Genomic DNA, 23,951 nt, shown 5'->3' on the forward strand with positions numbered 1-23,951 from the left:
TCACACAGCAGTGGCTGTGCATTCGTAAGTGGCTGTTGAAATGTGTTGCTGGTAGGATTGGGAGATAAGTTGAGGTTTCAAGTGCTGATGAGAATGTTAAGAATATCCTCTCCAGTAGTCACCCATGGACACTTGAGAGCTGGCTAGCAAAGTGCCTGTGATCAGTCAACAGACAAGATATTTTACATTATCTGCACATCCCTATTTTGGGTGTTAGCTTGTTTCCAACAATATATTTGTAATTCTTAGGCAAGCAGAACTAAGTATCGTAGGGACTATAACCTTTGTTTAGAAAACTTTAATTTCAAATAAATAAAACCTTTTTGTTTCATTTCACTTAATTCTGGGTTGCTGGTAAAACTTCCCCTTTGTGACTCCAGAGCATTATAAAAGCATCAAATGGATATATTGATCCAGCCTCCCTTGAGTAGCTCTAGCTCCTGCCCATCCAGCCAGCTGAAGTGCTAATTACATAAAAAGTTCCATCTGTTGTGAAAGTTTAACTTCTTCCAATGCCATGCTCTACACTGGTGTTTGGTTAGGCCTTGGGTTTTTCAATCAAAATGGGGAGAAAGAAACAGTGTGAAACAATAAACCTATTGTGCATTTTAAGTCCGTGATTTGTCGTACTTTCATGGAAAGATCTACAAATGCCGGAAAAGCTACCTGAATTCACATTTTTCATTGTTTCCATGGTTGCACTCCAGAAGTTAATTTTTCGAGTCACTACATTAGCAAGGTTTAACCATCATATATGAAAACCTGTATACCTTTCCATGGTTTTATGTACAAACATATACGTATATCAGCTGAGAGAGATTTTAAATGAGAAACTTTCACTGCCAAGCAAGCCCAGTGTTTTTAGCAAAGCTAAGTGAACATCAATTGTACTGTGAGGATTTAAATTGCAACTTCGTTATTTTCTAGTTTAAAAGCAAAGTGAACTTTCCAAGCAAAAATATTTGTTCTTCTGGTGTAAGCGTGGACTTTGCTTCACTGGATTCCAAACACCACTTGTTTTGTTGGTAATATACATGGTTTATCACACCAATGTACTACTGCAACAACGGGGAAGATTACCAGCTCTTCATTCCAAAGCTTGAAAAAGACATTTTTAGAGGCATAGCTTTCTAAGCTCACAAGAAAATACTTATGAGTAAAATAAGGGTAAAGTAGATGATAAAAGGAGACTTCTATTATTAAAAGTAGTCCCATTCCCACATAGCTCTCTGAATAAATCCCATATCTTCTCTCCTGAAAGTCTGAGTCAATCATATGCTTTGATTATAGTGCAGTAACTGGCAATGAACTAGCAGGAACACTGCAGCAGAGCCAATACGTAGTCTTGGAAAAGCAAGGTGTGGGGGGAAATAACCCCCCTGACCTTCTCATAAAGCCATTTCCCAGAAGCAGAGAACAAATCCAGGTTCAGAACATACTTGTTTCAGTTTAAGAGAGACCAGGGGCTTGACTGGACACTGTGGAGGATATTCCATAGCAGGAAAAACCCAGCCCTGTAGGCAAGGCAAGATGATGTGTGTCAGATACAAAAATCATATGCTCAGGGAAGTGAGCACATTTACACACTAAATAATTAAATATCCAGGGTTAGTGTTTGGACTAATTGTAAAAAATATATTTTAAAACTAAATACATGTCAGTCCTTGTTGCCTTTCTAGTCCAGAGGCTTTACAGGAAAGTGTGAGATGTTGTGAGCTTGGTGTGGTGACGTATAGGGCCAGTTCTGCTGGTCTGCCTAGAGCTCCCTGCTTTCTGGAAGCTCAACGAAAGCTGACCAGAGTTGTATGTGCCTTTCTAGACTAATCAGACCTCTGTAAGCAGCATAGAAAGCAACATGAATTGGGTCAACTTCTGAGTCTTTTGCAGCTTCAAACAGCCAAGTACAAAAGCTGAGGACAGATGCTGGAATACCCGGAGCATCTGCTATAGGTCACCGGTAGAGGAAGATCACAAACCCTGTCATCATTTGATCTGAGTCAATATGACAGTCCTTAAGTAGTTATTCCCCAAGAAGAAAGACTGAAGATTTAGGCTGGTATGAAGTGATCTAATTGAAAGGCAAGCTTCAAAAGCCAGGAAGGCTTAGGGAGGAGGCATGGGGAAGGAAAGGAGGAAGAGTCTAACAGTTGGAAGATTTTCCCCACCCGCTCTGGCTGCTGATTAGAAGAAGGAGCAGTCCCTTGTTCCCTGATACATCATTCCTATTACAACAGATACAGAAATAACTGCAGAGAACCTAAACTGTTCGGGAAGGGTTATCTCTCTTCAGTCTTCTGAAACCACCTTATGCACTGTGGAAAGGATCTAGTCCTTAACGAAGCTTCTTGCAGAATGGGCTGATGATGGACCAGTCAACAGAGAACGGAAAAATGTGACATTGTCGCTCTTCCCTTGCCCAAGCCCAGAAGAGTTGTCTGGTTTTGGGTAGTTGACATGTGGATGGAAAGAGTGGGATTGCAGAGGAAAGTTTGTAGGACTGAGCTTGTTGAGGGCCAGCATATCTCTAGGGAAGCAGTTAACAGACTTACTGGGAAGGTGTGAGATGGGCTGGGTTTTTGCTCTCCTCCCTACTGACCTTGAGAGAAGAGTTAAAGAAATTATTATGAGGGTCTCACTGTAAGAGAACCGTAAGATGATATCCTATGCTTTGCACAGTTCCCTACAGCTGGCATCTCACCCAGGTATAACTTTTGAATGCTAAAGTCATCTTATCAAGAGGGGGAAAAAAAAAAAAAAGTAGGGGGAAAAAGAAGGTTCTAAAACGTAGTTGAAGATACTGAAAAGGAGTGTCATACTGAGGGGCATATGGAAGGAGAAACAGAAAAATGGGGCCCATTTCTTGATACTAAGGATGATGATTCTTTTTTTCCACAATAAAATGAGGAGGAATGACAAGCTGCACAATCCATTTGCCCAAATACAGTTTTCAGTTCAAGATTTAAGGTAAAACCATAATGAGTGTTGGATAGAACGTAGTTCTGCATCTGTGGTATGTTGGTAAAAATAATGAGCATTATCAAAACAAAGGCTCTTGCCAACTCCCTTTGTGTCACAGTGAGGTACGAGGCAGTTTCAGGCTGAGAATAATACTGGAGACAGTTTGTTCCTTGAGCTTTTTCAGTAATTTTCATTATCATTTGCTTTCAGGAAGGAGTTCTGTTTATAACTCTTGTCTTTAGGTATTTCCAGCTGTGCAGTTGTTACTTGTATCTGCTTCCAGGTGAGATGAGGTTTTGTGTGCTGTGTTATCAGAGAAGGCTTTTGTACAGTGAAAATTTCAAAGGCTGCTATAACTGTCACTCCTGGGCTTATTCTTCTTTGCACTGGCCTTTTTTTTTTTTTTTTTTTTTTTTTTTTTTTTTTCCTAGAGAGTAGTCAGATGTATAGTCCTGAAATATGCTTGCTAAATTCACTGCATGAGTTTTATGGTAATGGAGAATATGGGTTAGCCAGTGAGGGAAGCATGTGTTGTTCTGTTTATTTACTGCTAGATACACTCTTCAAATCCAAAATAAGATGAAAGATTAGCCAGATTTATAGAAACATCTCTTTTTATGGAGACCACATATGGAAATGTTAGCCCACGGAGTGAAATGGTGGTTGCAGTAGAAACTGTGTTGTAACTATCATCATACAAGTATCTAGTAATGCTGACCACATAATAAAGTTGTAAGTTAGCTAGAAATAAGACCGGTGGTCTCTGGGCTTCTAATAAAAGCATTTTAGTGAGAAGAGTAAAGCCACTTATGTGTCTGTTGCAAGGAAATTCTGAGGCTTATGTGTATAATCTTATTTGGGGTTTACTGTTTCTAGAGGCATTTTAAGAATAACAATAGATGTGGCTTAGAAAAAAAAAATATGATCTGGATCTATCTTTAAATCTCAAATATCTTACATATATGCAAGGTGTCCATATCATATTTCATACTCTCTGAACTTTTGGTAAGGCTGATCATTAGAGAAGTCCTTGAAACTTTTTTTTTAATTCTGGGTAGTTGGGAAGGAGCTTGGGATAATACACTCACATTTGTTTTTCAGAAATGTTCACAACTTGCTTTCAAGTGCATGCTAACATGTTGAATATTGAGAAGTCTCTTCATTATACAGTATTATTTTTGTCAGATTATCAGAAAATACTCAGCAGAGCACCTGGTTTTGTAGCCTTCAGAGGTGTGAATTGGTTTTATTGACATTTCTAGAAGGTATTTGGTTTTCTTTATAGATTATTGCCTTGCATGAACTAAACAATTGTTTTGTTTGTTACATGGGATAAAATACTGGGCCTTGACTTTGCAAGCAGTTTTAGGTAAACCTACAAGTTTGCATTAATAGCTTTTGGGGGAGTTATGAAAAAAATTGAGCAAGATGAAATATTTAAGAGTTTAGTCACTTATGGAGTAGCTTAGTAAAACATAAAGTGATTAATGATCCCATTAAATCTCATTATGTCATTTTGTGCTGTATCAAAGGAAGCAATTAAACAAGAAGGTAGTTGCCCCAGGTTAACTCTTGAAAATTATAAGTATTTAATAGCTGGATTACAGAAAACTCTATCTTCAGAATGTATAAAGGATACAGCAAACCAGCAGGTATCCTGCACTTTATTTACATAATGAAGAATTCCACAAACCTGATTAATGTGATGGATATATAATTACATAATTATCAAAATAAATCATGAGTTTTGACCCAAGTTTTTAGTAACATCCTGTATTTTTTCATCGAAACCACATCCCATTGTTGGAGTAATGCATTTTAAAATGTGTACTGCATATGACACCTCTGCTTGTAGCTGTTAATCGTATAGCTAATGTTGGTGCCAGTGGCATGATGTATGGTTGAATTTCCTCTGTGAGCATGTTGCTGCCCAGCAGGACTCCTCCTGCAAGGAGAGCTTGTGTTTTACCGTGGGTCTGCAGAGCAGTGAACCCACTTTGCTGGATTTTGTAGGAAGGACTGCGCTGGTTGAGATAGGATGTTATTGTAGTTTGTTCAAAGAGGAGGTTTATTTAAGAGCACACTTTCCAAGTTTTTTGTGTGCTGGAAAAAGAAGAAAATAATTATTTTTCCTGGTTGTTTATGCTGTAATCTTGTTACTGACAAAATCTTTTGTGTATTTGATGAGAACTAGTTAAAAGAATAATTTGAAGTACTGTGATGCAGTACCTCTGCTCACCGTGTGTCTGACTTCAAGGCAAAACTAAGTGAAACAAGGATGGTTAAAGAAAGACTAAGATAAAAGGAGTTGAAAAGACTGAATGTGAGGCATGTAGCATTCTGGAAAAAAAGGAGAGATGGTGCTAACAGAGATAAAGTAGAAGCAAAATATCTCGATCCAGTTTGTTAATTTACAGCAGCAAGATGGAATTACTGCAGTGCTTGATGTAGTATCATGAACAGGCTCCAAATAATTGCAAGAAAACTGCAGGTGCTGAAGGGTTTCGTATGATGAAGGCAAATGCTGATTATGGAGAAGTGACATTTATCTACAAGTTGCTATAGCATGCAAATGTCAGATGCAAAGGAGTAATTGAGTGGTTTTCTATAACTAGAAATAATAGAATAAAATTGAGGTATAGCAAAATGAGGCTTCATGTCAGAAGAAAGCCTAAAGCCGCATTCTCTTAGCATGAGAAGCTGTTTTGCAAGAGGAGTAGCATTTATTCTGTTACAGTTGGTCAGAACTAGGATTGGATGATAAATTAATTATATTAAAAAGATAAAAGGCATTTTTTTTTTAAAGTAGGATCGTTGATAGAGGCATGAAGGGAATGACAATGTCTCCACAGTTATCTTGATTTCAGACAACCACAATACAGACTACACGACTGGGTTGAAAGCTCATTACATTGGAAACAAATGCCCAGTATATGAACCTGATTATTTATCTTCCTGTTGGTGAAAATTTTTGTTGATCCTTGCGTGTGAGGTAATAGAAATGTTATGAAGTAAGGATAGGTATTTAAGAAATTTGCAGTGAAATGACGTACTGTACAGAAGCTGTGACTTTGGATCTCTGCTCATGCTGATGGAGTTTGGGCACGAGGAGGTGGGGGGGATGGTTTTGATGCCTGCTGTAGGGGTATGTCTTCTCATGTCCATGTGGGAGCAGTAGCTTCCTTTACTGTTCTCTGCAAGATTTAGATTTGTTGTGTTTATTTGGGAGGTGGAATTTAAGAAATAAAATGAGGTTTATCTTTTTTTTTTTTTTTTTTTTTTCTCCCATGGATGAAAGGAAATAGAACTAGAGGCCTTTATCAGAATCAACCTTTTGTTTGTATCTGTAGGAGTCTATTAAATCTTCACTGGCAGTTTTATACCAATTTGCTCGTCATCTTATTGACATTAGTTGAAGCCCACATCCCAGCTAAAATACTTCCCTCTGTCATCTTCAGTGGGTAAAAATATTTCTATGAGTATATGAAAATCTTGGCTGATTTGCAATGTCTTGCACCCTGGTTTGTTTTTAGACTTAAATTCTCTGGTTTGTTTTTCCAGGATCCCCATGCTGAAGAGTTTGAAGACAAAGAATGGACGTTTGTCATAGAGAATGTAAGCTGGAATGTTGTTATGGTTTTTTTGTTGTTTTTTTTTTTTTTTTTCCCCATATGTGTAAGACTTAATCATTTAGAATATTAAAGGGTGTCCAAATGCAAAAAAGGTTTGAGTAAGATTTGAGCTGCTGAACCACAGTAAAGCCTTGCTCCATAATAATAAAGGCTTATTAAAACACATATTGTTATGTTACAGTTAAAATATAGGAGAGGGGAGTACTATACTACACTTCTTAAATTCCTTCCCTGTAAGCATCAGTCTTCCTTGCATTATTTTGCTATGAGCAATATAGTAAACAAGTTTGAGCTGGGTTATGACTCATTGTTTTATGGGCTATGACACATTATTTTTCTGTGAGCAGGGGGAGTGAGCATGTCAGAGCTGGGTTATGACATCTGCACATGCCAAACAGCAGCGCACCCTTCCTGGTTTTGAATGCTGCTCTTGAGTGAAGAGCACAGTTTCATCACCAGTGTTTTGCGGGTGAAGAAACTGAGGCAGGGTGGAGAGATGGGAGCAGCCTTGGTCACACAAGCGAAGAGCGAGTGTCATGCTGTGCCTGCTCCTGCCTGGGATCCCAGCCTCACTCTCTCTGCCTGGGGGGAGCCGTCTTGTGCACCCCGTGAAAACCCAAAAGGTGGCTCCTGTGAATCTCAGACTCCTCTGAGTCAGGAGCTCAGAGCTTCCCACTCCTGCAGGCCGTATGAACCACACTGTGCCAAACAGCGGGGCTTATCATTTCACAGGGCAAGTGTTTCATGAAGTACTTTTTCCCTTTCCCTTCTCTGTTTTGGGCTGCAGCGTCTGCTCTGGGGCTGCCTGGGCTCAAAACCGGGGGAGATGCTTTACCCGGAGTTTGCTCGAAGAGGAAACTTCTTGAAATAAATTTAAAAGGACTTGCGGTATCAAGACAATGTGTTTATCTCTCATTAACATAGTTTCAGTATGGACTGCTTCTCAGGAACATGATTTAATTTTTATTTATGTTGGTTTTAATATAGTTTCATTATGGACTGCTTCTCAGTAACATGATTTAATTTTTATTTATGTTGGTTTTAAACAAAAAAGTATTGCTCTTCTACTGAGTCATAGTAGTGCAACACAGCACTGAAGTATGGGGAATGAATGGAATTTGCATGTTATCTTTTTTGGCTGAAAATGCTGCTGCTTCTTTCTTGTCTATATCAGAAGTGATTTGGATGTCCAAAGCTAAGGTTTATTCCGATCACCAGTGACTGAGCATTTAAGAGGGCTGAAAGCAAAGTGTTTAATTTATACTTTTGTTGTTAAATGTCAAGTTTCTATTTTCGTTTCTGAGACTTACAAACACAAAGCACAGTTTAGTTAGTGTTTCCTGGAGTTGCCTTTTCTTTCTCACTTAGTTTATTTTAATCAGAGAAGTTTCCATCACCAGTTGTCACTATACAAGTTACTCTGGATAAAACAATGTCAGTGTATTTCTCAGCCAGCCCCTCGGGGTATAGTTGGGTTTCCCGTGACGTTGCTGGAGACTTTTTTTCAGAAGTTTATAGTGGACATGTAGACTTCACGTCCTGCTTCATAACACATTTCTTTTTTCCACATGTTATTGTTTGATATCTAGAGGTGGCAGCAGTAGAGTCACTGCATGCTGTTACTGCTCTTTGCCTCAAATCTTGCCTCGGCCAAAACAGATGGAAATGGTTCCAGTATATATTGGGGATGGAGCAATCTTTTGTTGCATGCAAACTTATTCTTTGCAACCTTAATTATGCCATTAGTTCATCCCATGAGAACTGCCAAATAGTCTTGGTAGGTAAATATTTATTCTTCGATTAGAGAATATATAAATATTATCTTCAGAATAATAAATTTGATAAATACTTTTACTGCAGAAAATGAGATCTAAAGCAACTATAAAACCAGACGGTTTTAATATCTCTTTTTTTTTTTTTAACAATGAAACACTACAGAAAGCTGTAGATACTGCCAAAAAAATGTGGTCTGCAAATATATTTGAAAATATGGAGAAACTCTTTTCCAGGAATAACAGCTCCACTTAGTGGTGGATGAAAATATGTTCATCTGTTTGAGCAAGTCACAAATTATACAATGGCTGGCTGACACTGCAGAGCCCAAACCAACTGCTTGTTTAAAATCTGGGCGCAGGGGAGACAGGAGGCTTGATCTCCCCCCTCCCTAAATTGTCTACATTGCCACCTTTCAGGTTTAACAGATGGTTTTTCTGGTCTTAAAGGAACATATTTGTCACTGAACCTGACAAGGGTAGGTTACAACTGCAGGGACATTTACGGTCCTTTGTGGGATTTTCCTATTTGTCCAAGTATGTTTTCTGCCATCAGAGGCTGCAGGGTTTCCCTTCCTTCTTGGTTAGCAGCACTCAGAACGCAAAATACTGAAGTCTGAAAAGTTTATGGACATTCTTTCATTAAGAAGCAATCCAAATTCTGCTAAAAACATTTCTTTTGAGATTTTTTCTTAATTACTATTAAAAATCAATCTCCAAAATAATTTTGTAATGGCTCAGTATGTCTAAGCAAGGACTAGCTAACAGAGATATTCAACTGAAGTTTGAGGCCTAGGTTGGCAGATGTTACTAAATTCAAAATAAGATTATCCTGGACTTTCAGGTGAAATTTTAAGTAGTGGTGAGGTGATTTGTGCGAGATGACCATGTTGTAAATGACAATGATGCAAGATACTTGTTTCTTGGGGGTATTTTTGTCATTGTTTTTGGTCTGGGGCGGAGAGTTCATTTGGGGGTTTTTGTGTGCGTTTTGGTTTTTGTTGTTCTTTAATCCTGCAAATACAATACTTTGTTGTACATCAAATTGTAGGATTCTTTTTCTAACTGTATTTCTAATGTCTTAGCCACTATGTGTTTGTATTCTACTAAGTGAACCTTTATCATCTTCTGTAAGTCTAATCCATAAATAATTTGATTGTAGCGTGGTTTCTTAATATTTAAATGTCGATATTAATTTTCCCTCAGTTGCTTCTATGCCTTTATCTCCTTCACAGCTGTGTTCTTTGTATATTTACTGCTAACTTTCTTATCTCTAACTTCATCTTTTTTTAACCAGACTGTTTATTTGGTTATCTGGTTTTCCTTCACGAAGCAGTTCTTTGAATTGTCTTGGTTTTGTAGCTGTTCTGAATAATCATATCGGATCTTCAGATTGGCGGTTGCAAGTTGGAGAGCAAGAAATTCATAGCTAAGGATAAGGCTTACCCATCTGTGGAGAGGTAATAGGCTTTCAGACCCTTACGGACTGGCATTAGCTTATCTTGCTTATTTAGTTTAGTGAACAAGGACTAGTCACCTTCCATTTAAAAATATAAGCCACTTCCTTATTTTTCTCTCATACTACTCCTAAGGGTAATTTGATTGTGTGCTCTTTCCGCACCTGGTTCTTTTCACTGTCTGAGCCCCAATTTCCAGTGTTAATTTTTTCAGCATTAACTTCTGATTTCTCTTATGAATTGTTTTCTTGGACTTTCTGTTGTACCAGTGCTCAACAAAGAGCTTCCAATGTGGTGACAGACTCTATAGATACCAGGAAAAAAAAAAAATCTCACAAAGAGCGTTAAAGTCTCCGTCACACTTTCTCCTATTTAAATAAAAGAACAGTGCATGTTTCTAAATTCATCTTTGTCTTTTAGCAGTAAAATAGTTTGTGAAGTGGCCTGTGCTGGGGCAGTCATTGAGCATCCCCTCAGATGTGCCCAGAGGAGGGCAGCTGGTGAGTTTTAGTCAACTTGAAATGAAGACTGCATCTCTAAGAAGAGCTCAGCTGACCTGAAGTTTGGACTGTGTTTCTTGATCTCTGCAGATTGTCTAGCTGATGGAAGAAGGAAGGGACACGAGGGAAGAGTGGAGGTTTAAATTGGTCCAAATACGTAGAAGCTTTCACTGACTCTGTGTACAAAAATTTTGTCTAAGCTAAAGGTAGCTGAAGTGATGTAAAAATGTCATTTGCTTCCTCATTTGCTCAAAGCATGGAAAAGCACATAAGAATATCAGTTGAGGATGGCCATCACATTTGCCTGTTTGCTGACAGCTTCGCAGACAGCTACCTCCTGTATTCTTCAATGAAACTGAAAAGTTCATAAGGTGTTTCCAGAGGGTAAAAGATGTAACCTATGAAACAACTTTTCCAGCTTTTTGTAGGAAATGTTTTTTGAGCCTGGATTTGTATCTCTAATAACTAATAAACTGGCGTACTAATATATCCCAGAGTTGATAGTAGGCTTCTCCATCTCCCCTCCTGTGCCTTGTGTAGCACCTCTTTATATAGGTTATTCAGGAGACCTGGGGTTGTGGTGAGCCAGCCCTTTCCAGCAGCATCGATGTAATCAAGGCATTGGCAGTCATCGCTGTATCCCTGACACTAACCATACTCCTCCTCTTAGGTGGCAGGCCTATTAAAACAGGGCCTTTGCTAACCACAGAAGAGGACATCCCACAGCTCCTAACTTGGCAGATGAATGGGAATAAAAATGCCCCACCTGTTTTTGAAGCTTTGCTCATAAATTCATCTAGGCCGGGGCCGGAGGCAGCCTCACCTGCCCTGTCCTGTTGCCTCAAGGCATCATTCCAGGCAAACACCTGCCTAAACGGTTTTAAGAAAACTTTTTAGGATGGGGTCTCAGCAGTGTCTCCCGGCAGCCTGTTCTAATGCTCCATGGTTCTTGCTGTTGGGAATCATTCTGTTCTGGCCTCAGTCTCTGTTGGTGCAGTCAAAGGCTGCTATTTCTTGTCTTTCCCAGTGACAGCTATGGAGAACAGACTCTGCTTTCTGGGTGGCTGCAGGCTCCCTCCTTTCTTCTTGCCTCTGACTAACCAACCACAACAATGTGACAGTGGTTACACATGCGATTTAATTTCCCCGTGATTGCTGTAGCAGGTCATTAGCAGTCTCATTCATTCTAAGGACCCGTTTGTGTGAGTGAGTTCAGGGTCCTGATCCGCTCGCGCAGGGGCTTTCGGGGACTGGCAGCCCCCAGCTCCGCCTGCGCACCGTCGCCTGCCTGGTGAAGACTCGCCCTCAATTTCCAGGCTGTTCTTGTATGGAGAGCTTGGAAAGTGAACTTGCATCTGCTTTTATCATTTCTAGAGAGTTTTCCGAAATGTTTTGATGAGCATTTTAGGCCACTGTTTTCTAACAGTGCCTTTTTGAATATTAAGGTAATGAATGGAGAAGAAAACTATGTCAACCTGTCAAGTTTGGCAGTCATTTGTAAGATGTCCGATGTTCTGTGAGACACGTCCATGCTTCCGGTAATTTTTTTTACCTTAACCAGTAAGGGGTATTCTAAGTGTTTTCTGCAGGAAAATATGTCCAATGAAGCTGCTGAAATGAGAAAAACAGTTCAGAGTTTGCTGTTCATGCTAGCCTACAGCACATAGTTAAGAAGTACAGCAAGTTTACGCTGAAAAATGAGATCTGACTTCTGCTTCTGTCTTGTTGCTCTTTCGTAACTTCAGGAACCCTAACCCAAAAAGAGTTCTGAACTGGCCTCTGCTGAAATGTGAGCAAAGCCTTAAAATGAAAGAAACATTAGAAAAATTTACCGAAAATTTGACATAATCTAGTATCATTTTATTGGTCCAAGTGCATCGTTTTGTGGTTGTCCCCCTGCCCCACTCCCCTACCACCTCCCCTGTAATTCTGTATCATGGTTGCTTTTGATGTTTTCTCATTTTGAATGCCCTAAAGCACGTTATATCACTCACAGGTTTGGAGAGATTGCTTCTCTCTCCTAAAATGCCCATCAGTTATTTTTAGGCATAACAACACAAAAAGGTGATAAATAATGGGAAAATAATGGGAAAGAGAGGGCAGGTGGATGAGATGTAGAAATGAATTTGTTTCTTAAAGGTGACCTATTTTAAATGCGATACAATAAAATGAGGTGTTAGCAAGAAGTTAAATTTTCATCAGGTACAGCTCTGAATATGTTGTTTTCCAAATGAAGCTTTGAAAAGCTTCAAAAAAGAAGCAGCTAATTTGAATTTGAACAGTAGCTAGCCCAGAGTTTTGGTAAAATCGGACTTACACTGGGTGTTTAAATCTCTTACTACAGCAATGCTGTGACGCTAACTTTGCAATAACAAGTTTAGCTTTCCATCAGGAAAAAAGCCCAAGTCTAGATGTTAAATATTCCTGTTTCTGGAAATTAATGTTGGGAGGCAAATGCCAGCATAACGTAGTGAATAGAAATTCTTATGATTGCCAGTGCTGTTTGCAGAAGGAACCCGGGGAAGAAGACTGGCATACTGAATAAGATGATTCCTTATTTGCTCATCAGTTGCTATACCAGAATTTATTACAAAATCTTGGCCATCTCTTCTAGTGCATCTTTGTAACGTGTGGAAGCTTGAGTTTAATTTGCCTATTTGCTTTATTTAAGAAAAAGTAATCAAAAAAAGCTCTATCGTTTGTTTTGTATTTTCTGCTTGAAATACATTTTTGACTTAAAATAAGAACCTACCAGGTTAGCTTTTTTCTGTATTAAATGTCTGCATTTAATACATTTAGAACAGGAAGCTCATAGTTCAGACATGCTTTTCTGGTCCTTTAATTCCCGTGTCATATTCTGCTGTATGAGATTATGTGAACTGTGACTGTCTGTCTGTGTAAATTAGGCTGGCTATTCTGGTTTAGATATAGCCAGGAATTAAATGCTGCTTTCTCAGCCATCTCACACTTGCTCTGCTTTAAATGTACTAGAGAATCAGAAAACTTGTTTTACTTTTAGTTTTTGCTTACATTAAGTATTTAGCACTTTGTTCTAGTTGAGAAATCTCCAAGATTAGTTTTTTGGAGCAAAACTTGCAGAAACTGTTGTCTTGATTGGCTGCTCTGGCTCTGAAGGAGACAGGCTTGGAAATCTCTCTAGGAGGCCTGACGCTGTGGGGTTTTTTTGGTGACGCGTGGTTTCTTGTGCGCGTCATGATGGTGTTTCTGTGCGATTTTAACTGAAAGTAGAGCCCAATCAGAGGCAGGGTGTCGGCTTTGTTCAGGAATGGGAGAGGGGCCTGTGCACAAAGTGAATTACCCTGGTTTCGGGTGGCTGTCCCGGAGCGCCCGAGCCTCCTGTCATCCGCACCAACCCTATGGGGGTCACTCACTTAAACAACCCCCTCACAGTTTAGGCACCATCTCTGAAAATTACAGAAGATAACGGAAGTGGATTGCACACATGAGTTCTGATGGAGACATTTTATGCCAAACGCTGTAGGATAAATACATTTCCACCTGTATTTAGGGCGAGTGTTGCATGAGCAAGGCATGGAAGATGGGGGGTGTGTGTGTGTGTTGTGTTTCTGGGTGTTTTCCCCTCTGTATGGCACAGCATACAGGGAGGAGGCACCAGCGGTCCTGCTTTGAGGTAGGCATCGTGAGGGCAGGTGCTGCGGAAGCTTTCCCGAAGGGCTCTAGCCAATTCATTTCTGTTTTGACCTGCAGCCACCCCAGTAACCCCAAGCAAAGCCTGCTAGTTGCTTCAAATGGTGTTCGCTCATCCTGTGCTGCTGTTTTGTCTGCAGTGGACGTTTTACTCCTGACCAAAACAGGACTCTGCCCAGATCCCCTGAAATTAGAGTCACTGCTAATCCTTTTTGTCATTAATATGCAGCGATCTATTAAACCAGAGCTGTGAGATGACAAAAATCTCATCTAAATGAGAATTTCAGATGAATTGTTGAAAGAACTTTTAATATCTAATTAACTTTTTTTTTACTTTTAATAACCTTATTTATCTCGCATCTGTAAAATAGAGTGTGAAATGTGAGTCCATCCAACTCATCTCTACTGTGTTTTTTCAAAAATAGTTAAGAAATTTTTCTTTTGTTATTTGATCTTTATCTCCCAAATGAAATGCAGTGCCCAAACTGTCCTTTAAGTGCTGTTGTTTCTGATGCTGTGTTAATAACTGCGCTAAGTGGATCTGTATCAAATACAATTTGGCAGACAATATGGCAGTTTTGAAGACTATGTTACAGTGTTTCAGTTCAAAACTCTCTAAAAAAGGAGACATTTCATTTTCTGATATTTATGCTACAGTTACATGAGAGGGTCTCACAAATGGCAGATAGAGACAGGAGGCTGCTGGGCAGAACAGCCTGGGTATGAGGCTCTAGCTTTATAAGCTCAGTAAGTGTGGTATACAGTAACATTTACAGTGGAAGGAGTTTGATGACATATAATTTATATGGTTATTATTGATTCACAGTAGTAAAGCACAACTGTTTTCTAAATTGCTAGAACCATTTTGTTTAGGTTTTTGGGGGGAGGTTATTTCCTGCTAGAGGAATGTGTCTCCTATAGATGAGTGTACTGTGCAAGACAGCTGATCAGAGTTGCTATCAGTGGTATTCTTTGCCAGCTGGAGGGAGGAAGCTGATAAACAAGGCAGACCGCTTTGGAAATGAACCTCTAATACTACATTAGGCATGTTTAAAACCAGCAGTGTGTTTCAGCCGCTCTTAGCATATGTTTATTCATAGAAAATCAGCAGTAAAATACACTTGCCAGCACACACAAGAGACAGAGTCTGCATGAGGTCGTTTCTCTTTCAGACATCAAATACAGAAGAGTGTCCTGGTAATTGTTTTACAGTGGGGTTCTAATCATACTCTAGGCATAAGCTGAGCTGAGCAACTTGCCTTTTAATAGAAAAGTATTTGCTTTTAAGCTTGTTCAGCTTGCCACTTTTTTTCCTGGTTTTATATGTCTGAGTGTGTTTTTACATTTACATACAGTCAAGGATATTTGTTTGCTCTCGATGCAGTTCAGAATATCATTATGTAAAATGCCGCCGTCTGGGGCAATATTATGTTGGATAAATCTCATTTCTGACCTGGTAGCTGTATGGTGTTAAAACAGTGTATGTTGCAGCTATGTAGGACAAAATATTCAGTGTGGAAAATGGAGAAAAATAGCAGTGCATTTAATGAAAAATATTTTTGACATAAGTCACCTTCAAAGGCAGATAATCTGGGAGTCCAGTTGAATATGTTGGTTGATTTGAGATAATACCTTGCAATTGCATGTGCTCAAGGTATGGAAATAGGTCAAAAAAGAATTAGAATATCCCTTATTGTGTAAAAGGTAGCTCTGCATTAAGTAACTGGATAGTATGGTTACATGCAAGCAGTTGTAATTTAACTTAGAATGTATTATTTAAAAATAGTGGCCACCAGCAGACCAGTAGCCAGCTGACAGAAAAATAAGATTTCTGGCTTCCTGAACACCGTTGTTATTAGGAGAACCATCTGGCAGTGTAATAGCACTGAGTGTTATTGCCTTGAGCCTCTTATCTTTTGGTTGTTAACTGTCTTAATAGAGTTTAATAGAATGGAGATTAATTGACCTCCATAACTTAATTGATGCCATTTCATTCAGGTTTTTTTTCCCTCCTAGCATATTCTTCACTCTGAATTGATGCTGCACCACCATGTTGGTTTTTTTGTCACATGAATTTTCTCCTTTTCTCATTGTTTTGCATTATCTGTAGCTGGGCCAAATTGCTTCTTGAATTTTTATAGGCAGCATAAATGAACTTTTTCTGGTTTAGCTTAGGTGTGGTGGCAACCTGAGACTAGGCTGGAAGGATTGTGCAAATAAAATGTCACTGAATGAAGTGCCATAAAATGATAACTTGTAGCTGTTCAGTATTTTCCATGGTTCCACATACTGTCATAAATACAAGATTAAACTGATTTTCTGCCTAATTCATGACCCATATAAAGTTGCAACCCTGAGCTCAAAGATTGCTATTCTGGGCACAGTGGTCTATACTTAAGCAATGTTTCTTACACTTTCCAGTGGCTTGAAAATTAAAATGTAATAATATACCAAACATAATGAATTCAAAGTTTGAGGATGATACAGTTGTGTGTTACGCTGTGCTGTTAAATAGTAATATTTCTGCTTCTGATGTCTTTTCTGTAGACCAGATCTGAGAACTAACTGGACTGTCCTCACTGGAAATGTAGCAGGTTGGCAGAATGGCAGGCTGAACATGGTGGGCATCAGGCTCTATAAGTTGTGTTGTTTGTGGGCTTTTTTAATATCTTGTGGTCCACTGGCCAAAATTGGAAACTGCCAGGTCTAGCTTTGAGGGTTTTGCTTGCTAGAAATAAACCAACCTATTAGTTTTCAGAGGTTTTCTTTAAAGGCTCTCTGTTTTTGCACATAGTTTTAATGTTTTATACCCTAAGAGCTCATCAAGATGTGGGAAACCCTCTGAAGCTTTGCTCCTTAAAGCAAAAAAATCTCTATAAAACAGTCACCAGTTTCAGGAAAGTACAGCACAAAAATCAAAGAATGTGTACAATATGTACCAAATCAGAAGTAATACTGAAACTTATGTGAAGAATTCTCTCTCTTAATTTTGTCTGTAAAGTAGATCCCTGAAATGGAAACTAATTATATTTGCATATTTTTTTCTGATGAAGAGTGAGAGGTTACTTGCAATGAGAGATTTGTCAGTGCTCTCCACATTTATGGGGTAAATAAATTCAGAAAATACAAGAACAACATAGAAATCAAGTGATACAAAAATCTGTCTCTGAGAAAATTTTAGACCTTTTTACCTCCCTTCCCCACCCCTGGGTTGTTTTGGTTTGGTTTTCCTCCCCAACCCTACTATTCTGGTATTCTCGGATCTTTAATACATCTTTCCCTGAAAATAAGAAGTGCAACACCCGAGAAATGGCTGATGTTGCTGCATTAAGGAACTGTTGTCTGCAACAGAAAGGTGAGACCGAGGGAGACTGCATGTTTGAGTAATACGGGCATCAGGGAAAACAGGAGCAGAGAGGATGAGCTGCAGCTGGACCAAAGTGGGATAAGAGCAAGGGGAAAGCTTCTGCAGAAGTAGCTGTTAAGTGCCAAACCCCAGAATGATAGAGGCATGGGGTGCTTGCTTCTAGGAGCAGTCACAGGAAGGACCCTGATGAGTTAGGGGGGGATTTTTTTCTATATTTGTCAATAAAAGAACAAAATTGAGTATTTGGGAAATAACCCTAAAAATCTGTCAGCAAAGAATTAGTATAAAGTTTATGTGCTTGTTCCGTGCTCCATCTGTATAAATCTTCCCCATAATTAGTTTCAATTCATATTATATAACTTTAATTATACATTATAACCAAGGAAACTCATTTATTAGAAAGTATTTGGGGTATTAAATAAACAGACTTCATAAATAACTAGTATGGCCACAGTTGAAGGGTATTATCTCAAAGGATATTTGAGATCTGTGGAACAATTTGGGTCTTTCACCTGGACTTGGTGAAATAGTTCTGGCTTTAATGCAGCGTACTCCATCGCTACCTCTGCACCCTTTCTCTGCAGTCTCCCCTTCAGATAGAGCAGCCCTCTGCTGCTTCATGGAAACCAAGCTCTTTCACTCTTTTTTTTAGTTTCTGTAACTCTTACGTATTGTGCAGTACTTTGGGAAGTAACTTAGCATCTTCTCAGTTTGGGTCTTTGTGATTTCCTTTTTTTTTTTTTTTTTTCCCTTACCTATAGTTCAGTCTTTGGAAGTTTGTGTACAAGTTTCCTGTGAAGGCTTTGTATTGCAGAATTTGGAATTTGGCTGACCTACCAAAGTGAGCAGGTTTAAAGGGAACGTGAGGAAGCCTGAAGCCAGCTATGAATGAGAACCCGTGGAACGTTAAGGGCTGACTTCTTTCTGCGTTACACGTTCCAGTTGCCTTTGGTCTGCCACACACGAGTGTTGTTTTGCAGCTGATGAAAATTCAATATTGATCTTCACGCGTGTGCGTTGGAACCGTATGCTTCCTCGGAGTGGCCGTGGTAGGCATCCCAAATTATGAGTGGTTGCCTGAGCGGGCGGCAGGTTGTGTGGACAGACCACACGTGGGAACCTTGCTGGTAGGTTTTGGGCAGACGGGAACAGTCTCAGAAGAATCTGGACCTCATTTGCATTGAGCAGTTCTCAAGCATGGACATTTCTTTGTCACTACCACCGGAAAAATGTCATTGTAGTTACATCCTTAAAAGATTGGAGGTTGTGCTGGTGTGGTCATGGCTGTTTAGCTTTGTATACTTTGTAGTCCATCCCTTTCAGAAATGAAGAGAATTGTGTCTATCTTCACCAATTAGATCATGAAAATGTGATTCAAATGTTTTCTTTCCAAGTGCAAAATGGAAAGTGGTGTTTTAAGTGACAGCTGAGTTTCTGGAAGTCATGGTGTGGATGGGCGTGATCTGGTGAGACACAACTGGGTAATCCTCAGTCTCATCTCATCCCCACTAAGTAAAACTCTTCTGTGTCCCATGGCATGTGCAAAACATTTTTTCCTACAGTAGCAAAGTTGTCACAGTTTTTAGAACGACACTGCTCTTTTTCATTGGAGAAATCTGTCCCAGTGCACTGGAAAGTGGGGTTTGGTTTGGTGTTTGGTTTGGTTTGGTTGGGTGTTTTTTTTTCCTGCCAGGCAAAGGTGAGGTGGAGTGATGGGCTGTGGCTTAGAGCTGCCAGTATATGGCTTAGAAGAAAATGGTTAAATATGAAGTGTGTTTTGGCTATGAAGTATTTCATCTGGAAAGGCCGATTGTTTGGGTCAGATTAAGTGCTTGTGCTGAAGAACAATCTATCGAGTCTTCTTCAGACTGCCAAGTAATGCTGAAAATACTCATCACCAGCATTGCAGGGAAGAGCTCACACATTGTCTTCAATATATTATCAATAGATTAACAAGTATTCTGTAACTCAGTTCAACTTGAAACTGGGTGTGGTGGCACAAGTAACTGTATTTATTGTCCCCGTCTTCCGTGAAAGTCTCACCCTGCAGCACCCTTCTTGTCCCATTGCTAGCTGGGAGACATTTCAGAGGTTAAGACTGTGCTTAGCTTGTCTTGTGGTGCACAGGGGTGAGCAGCGGAGCGCGCAACGGCCGAAAGAATCCCGGCGCCTGCTGACCCACATGGTGAGCGACAGGGATGTCTCCTGGGTGGTGGTGCCGGCTGTTGGGCTGAGCCTTAGAACTTGAAAGGAAAGAAGTGGAATCGTGTGGGACCACCATCTCTCAGCTTCTGAATTTTCCCGAAAGCTTTAAGTTATGGTAGAGTTTAATCGGCCCTGTGTGGTGTGTCCTGGTGAAACCCCTCGCGGAACACTAAGTTTGCATAATGCTGATAGTGTGCTTACAACCACTTGATGGCACCCTTTGATTTGGTACATACCTCATTAGCTGTAGCATAGTGCAGTGTAGCTGTAGTATTTGTAATGGAATAACACGTAAGAACTAAAGACTGCAAGGTATCTGGTTAATGTAGAGATGAAATGAATGAAACAGCAAGGCTAAGCTTTCCTGACCCTTCATGAGAGAATAGATGAAAAAAGAAAGAATAAGCTATTGTGCCGAAGGGAGATGATGAAATTCAAGATCCACACACATAATCTCTGGCTCAGCCTCTGAAATGTTAATCCCTGGGTAGACTTATTTGAGCTGTAGATTGCAATTTATCATCAAAATGGCACTGTGTCAAACAATACTTTTGTATGTGTGATGTTTAGAACTATCCAATTTTAATATAAAATGGTTCACAGAGCACTGGCTAACATTTAAGTAGCAACTCATTAAGCTCAGGATGTTTTTGCTCATTTCTGTAGACCCATGGTAATCGTGTACAGTTATATTCCATAGATTGCTTTTAGGATCTTTTACTAGCCATATAGTATGTTTTAGGGATTGATCTGTTTTGATCTGAGCAGTGACAGGTGGTGGGACTGCTTGATAGTAATTGGAGCACAAAGTGGTCTGGGATGTTTATTTTGGGGTGCTCAGTTAATTTTTACAATGAATAAATCTGCCAAAAATTTGCTGATGGCTTAAAAATCCCCGGGATTTGAGATTAATGTTTTGCCAAGTTGTGCGAACAATTATTTTGAGGTTACAAAAAATATTTTCTCATTATGTTTTACAAGCCGGAACGCCCTTCAGGTTTTTCCTTCCTTGCTTTTAAAGTATGCCAGTAGAGGGAGTAGAAAATTTACTATACCAGTAAGGATAAAATATTCTGCACTAAAATTCAGCCCTTTCTCCTTTGGAAATCTTAGTATTTCATACTGTAGTCTGTTACTGAAAGTAAAAGATCCAGTACCCTGAGAAAATGGAATTAGGAGAAGATAAACAGAGCCCAGATAGTTTCTGAAATGTTAGGAACACATGAAACAGCATAATTATTAGAGAAAAATATTTAAATCCAAAGATATATTTAGAAATATGAATTGTACTTTTTTCCCCCAGTACTTATGGCTTGTTTGAAAATCACCATGTAATTTTATTGTTACAGCATGTTTTAGTGCATGGTACTAAATTTATTTCTCTGTTTATTTCTAAAAGTGGCCTCTATGTAAGTGTGCAACTAACTTGTGTAAGCTTTTGCAAATATGAAATACTTAAAAATAGGGGGTTTAGTTGTATGCCTCACAGTTTTTGCTTGGGAAAAGTGAGAGACTGAAGGAGAAGGGAGGAAGCGGCGTGTATACCCTGCCAGCCTGGCAAATCCATAATTCCCCTGTAGAAATTGTTTCAGAAGGCACAGAGATTTGAAGCGGAAACTGTTTGGTGATCTTCCCATGTTTAAAAAGTCTCTTTTGGCACGGCAGTAATTAAAATCTCCTCTAAAAATACGCCCGTATCAACAAGAGATTTTGAAAGTCTGTAGCGTGTTCGGTTAGCAGGTGTATACCCAGCATTTCAGAATCGTAGGCCTGACTGAGCAGTCATGATGGCTGTGAACTGAACTATGAAGGAGACATTTGTCTTGGAGTGGGACCTTTTGTGTTAATCCTTCCAACCTTTATATCGTAGCATTTCATGATGGTATTTAGTCAACGAATAACTTGTATTGTGCACTTGTGATCAGGAATGAGTGACTGTGTGGAATAAATATCAGTGCTCGCTAAGAATTATTATTTTATTATATATGTTTCCTGCACTGTGCCCTTTTTTCCTCGGAGGCTGGCACCTCAGTAGCACATGTAGTTTCTAGATTAATATTTGTAAGCGGATACTCAGGATATGAATGTGATTACATTGAGTGTGCAGCTCTTTATTTGTGCATGCAGTTGTTTTCTCTGCATCCTAGATAAACATGTTGTCAGAGTATATCTGAGCACAGATATTCATGTCCTAAAATTACAGGTACTAGCGAAGCTTCACTGCTGCCTGCTCACCCCAAGCACACTAGGCACAGAGTATATAAGCACCATCACTGGAGTTTTTCTGCTTTAAAAAAGGAATTATTCTCCCCTGCCTTTTGCATGTCTCTGTGGTGTGAGTTGCTACATCAGATTGCTATTTCTGGTTTTTGCTGCTGCATCAGCCTTTGTATTTTAGCTGTTCAGGCTTGCACACGCTTCCTTGCTGATGTTCTGCGTCCTTGTTAGTTCTGTGCTACACTGAAAACAGGCATGCTTTCAGAAAATGGGTGTTGGACAGAATTACGCAAAGGTGTCTATTTTGTGCTGTAGCATCTATTTGTATTAGATGGTTAAAGTTTTTGCAACTTAAAACCAGTCATCCCTCAGTTGAGTCAATGGCTGTGTGGTTCTTTTAGTTAAAAATATGTTCACAACTACTACATGTTTATTAGAATCAAGAAAGTTAGGTTTCATTTTTCACACTGCTGTGAAAGATAAAACTTGTGTTTGATAAATGGGGGAGTTCAAATTTGGTTTGATAATAGCCTTTACACCAGGTATTTTGACCCCTGAATTATGTGTGAATTTGAGAATCAAATTTGATCGGTTTAGTAACACTGAGCTACTTAAATGTTTGTTTGTTTAAACTACCATTACATATGAGACACTTGATCAAGATTCTTGTGTCTGTTTTGCAGCATGGTGGTAATTAAATGTAAAATCTGTCTTTAAAACAGATATTGTACAGAAGCAAGTCACGACAAATCTTGATAGTGTTGTTTTGTGTTCTGGCTGGAAATGGTATGAAGAAGTCTGTTACAGAACAGCTTTTAAACGCGTCCAGGATGTGTACATGGATTTCACTGTCAGGCTTTTAAAAATTATCTTCTTCGAAGTAAAGATTTTTGAATTGCTGTATGTAAAAGGAACAAAAGAGGTTTTTAACTTCTTGCCTCTTTTTTTTTTTTTTTTTTTTAAGTAATTCTACTGTATTTTAGAGCTGCAGATATTAGGGAAAAAAAAATGCACGTTTGTGTACAGTGCCTGTGGATTTTTTTACTGAAGCGAAGCTAATGGCTGTCAAGAAAACTTTGTTCTGAGCTTACTGTGATATATGGCTTCTATGTTTCTCTATAAGGAATGTACTAAAAATAAATAGTAGTAATGAGTCTCTCTTACGATTTTTAACTTCAAGTTTATCCTTTGAAGGAAACCTAAGCTTAAGTGCCCAACAGAATTTTGACTTGACAACATCAAACCCGAACAGATTTTTGTTGCGCACGTTGTGAGCTTCTGCATTCCCGAGCTAATTGAATGTAGTGTGTCAGGCAGAATTGTAGTATTTGCTGGTGAACCTGGACAGACAATAATAATTACTACATTGTAGCTTGTTTTCTGTGCAGTTGAAGCACAACAGTATTCCCCTGGTTTTGTTGAGGATAGATCTGGATTAATGCTGGTTTACAATTATTACTCACAGGGCATTATCATTTCAGATCTGTGCATCTACTTTTAAGGTACGCCAATTGCTGTAATTAATTAAAGTGCTGCAGATGCTGCTGGTTAAGCCAATTTAAAGAACAGAGCGTGAATTTCCAGTTATGTGAGCTAGATAATGATAATGCCTTAACGTGGTAGTCGCTCTTGTGAGCCAATTACCGCTTTAGATAGCTGAAGCAGGTCTGTGGTTCACTCTCTGCCTTCGCCCATTTGGAGAACACACATCTCTTTTTTTTTTTTTTTTTTTTTTTTTTATGCCTTTTGCTGCTGAGTAATCTTAGTTTTCCTCCCTGGTTGTGGGGTGGTCCGACTGACAGCTTTTACTCTTAATAAGCTTAGAGGTAATAATCCAAGTCCTGTAGGTCACATGTACAATATGCCTTTTAGTTTCATTTTTTCTTGCTCCAGTTTTGCCAAAACGTCAGGCTCCCTGTAATCTTGTGTGAGTGCTGTTGCTACCTGGGACTGAAGCGCTACTTTCTGATAATTGATTAATGCAGATGTCTCATAAGTGTTTTTACGTAACAATAACTACGAGATTAAGACTGCTTCTGTGGTTTTTGTTTTGTTTTGTTTTCATTTGATTTTATTGTGGAATATTTTGAAGTATGGATGGATCAAATAGTAAGTTAATTAACATTGAAAATTTTTTTCAATTCCATAAGTTAGGTTAAAGTCACAGCCAAGAA

The 23,951-nt window shown here is 39.1% G+C and overlaps 1 protein-coding gene across 8 annotated transcripts in view; it reads left to right on the forward strand.

Annotated features, from left to right (window-relative positions):
• The window catches only part of EHBP1 (EH domain binding protein 1), a 230,914-nt gene that overhangs the window by 48,405 nt on the left and 158,558 nt on the right, over positions 1-23,951 (forward strand). For all 8 annotated transcript variants that reach the window (XM_042795730.1, XM_042795731.1, XM_042795733.1 and 5 more), the window contains exon 5: positions 6,520-6,573. In XM_042795730.1, coding sequence (XP_042651664.1) covers positions 6,520-6,573 — 54 coding nt within the window. The remainder of the gene's footprint in view (positions 1-6,519; positions 6,574-23,951) is intronic.

This window comes from Tyto alba, unplaced genomic scaffold (assembly GCF_018691265.1).
Source record: "Tyto alba isolate M040663 unplaced genomic scaffold, T.alba_DEE_v4.0 Super-Scaffold_22, whole genome shotgun sequence".
NCBI classification, from domain to species: domain Eukaryota; kingdom Metazoa; phylum Chordata; class Aves; order Strigiformes; family Tytonidae; genus Tyto; species Tyto alba.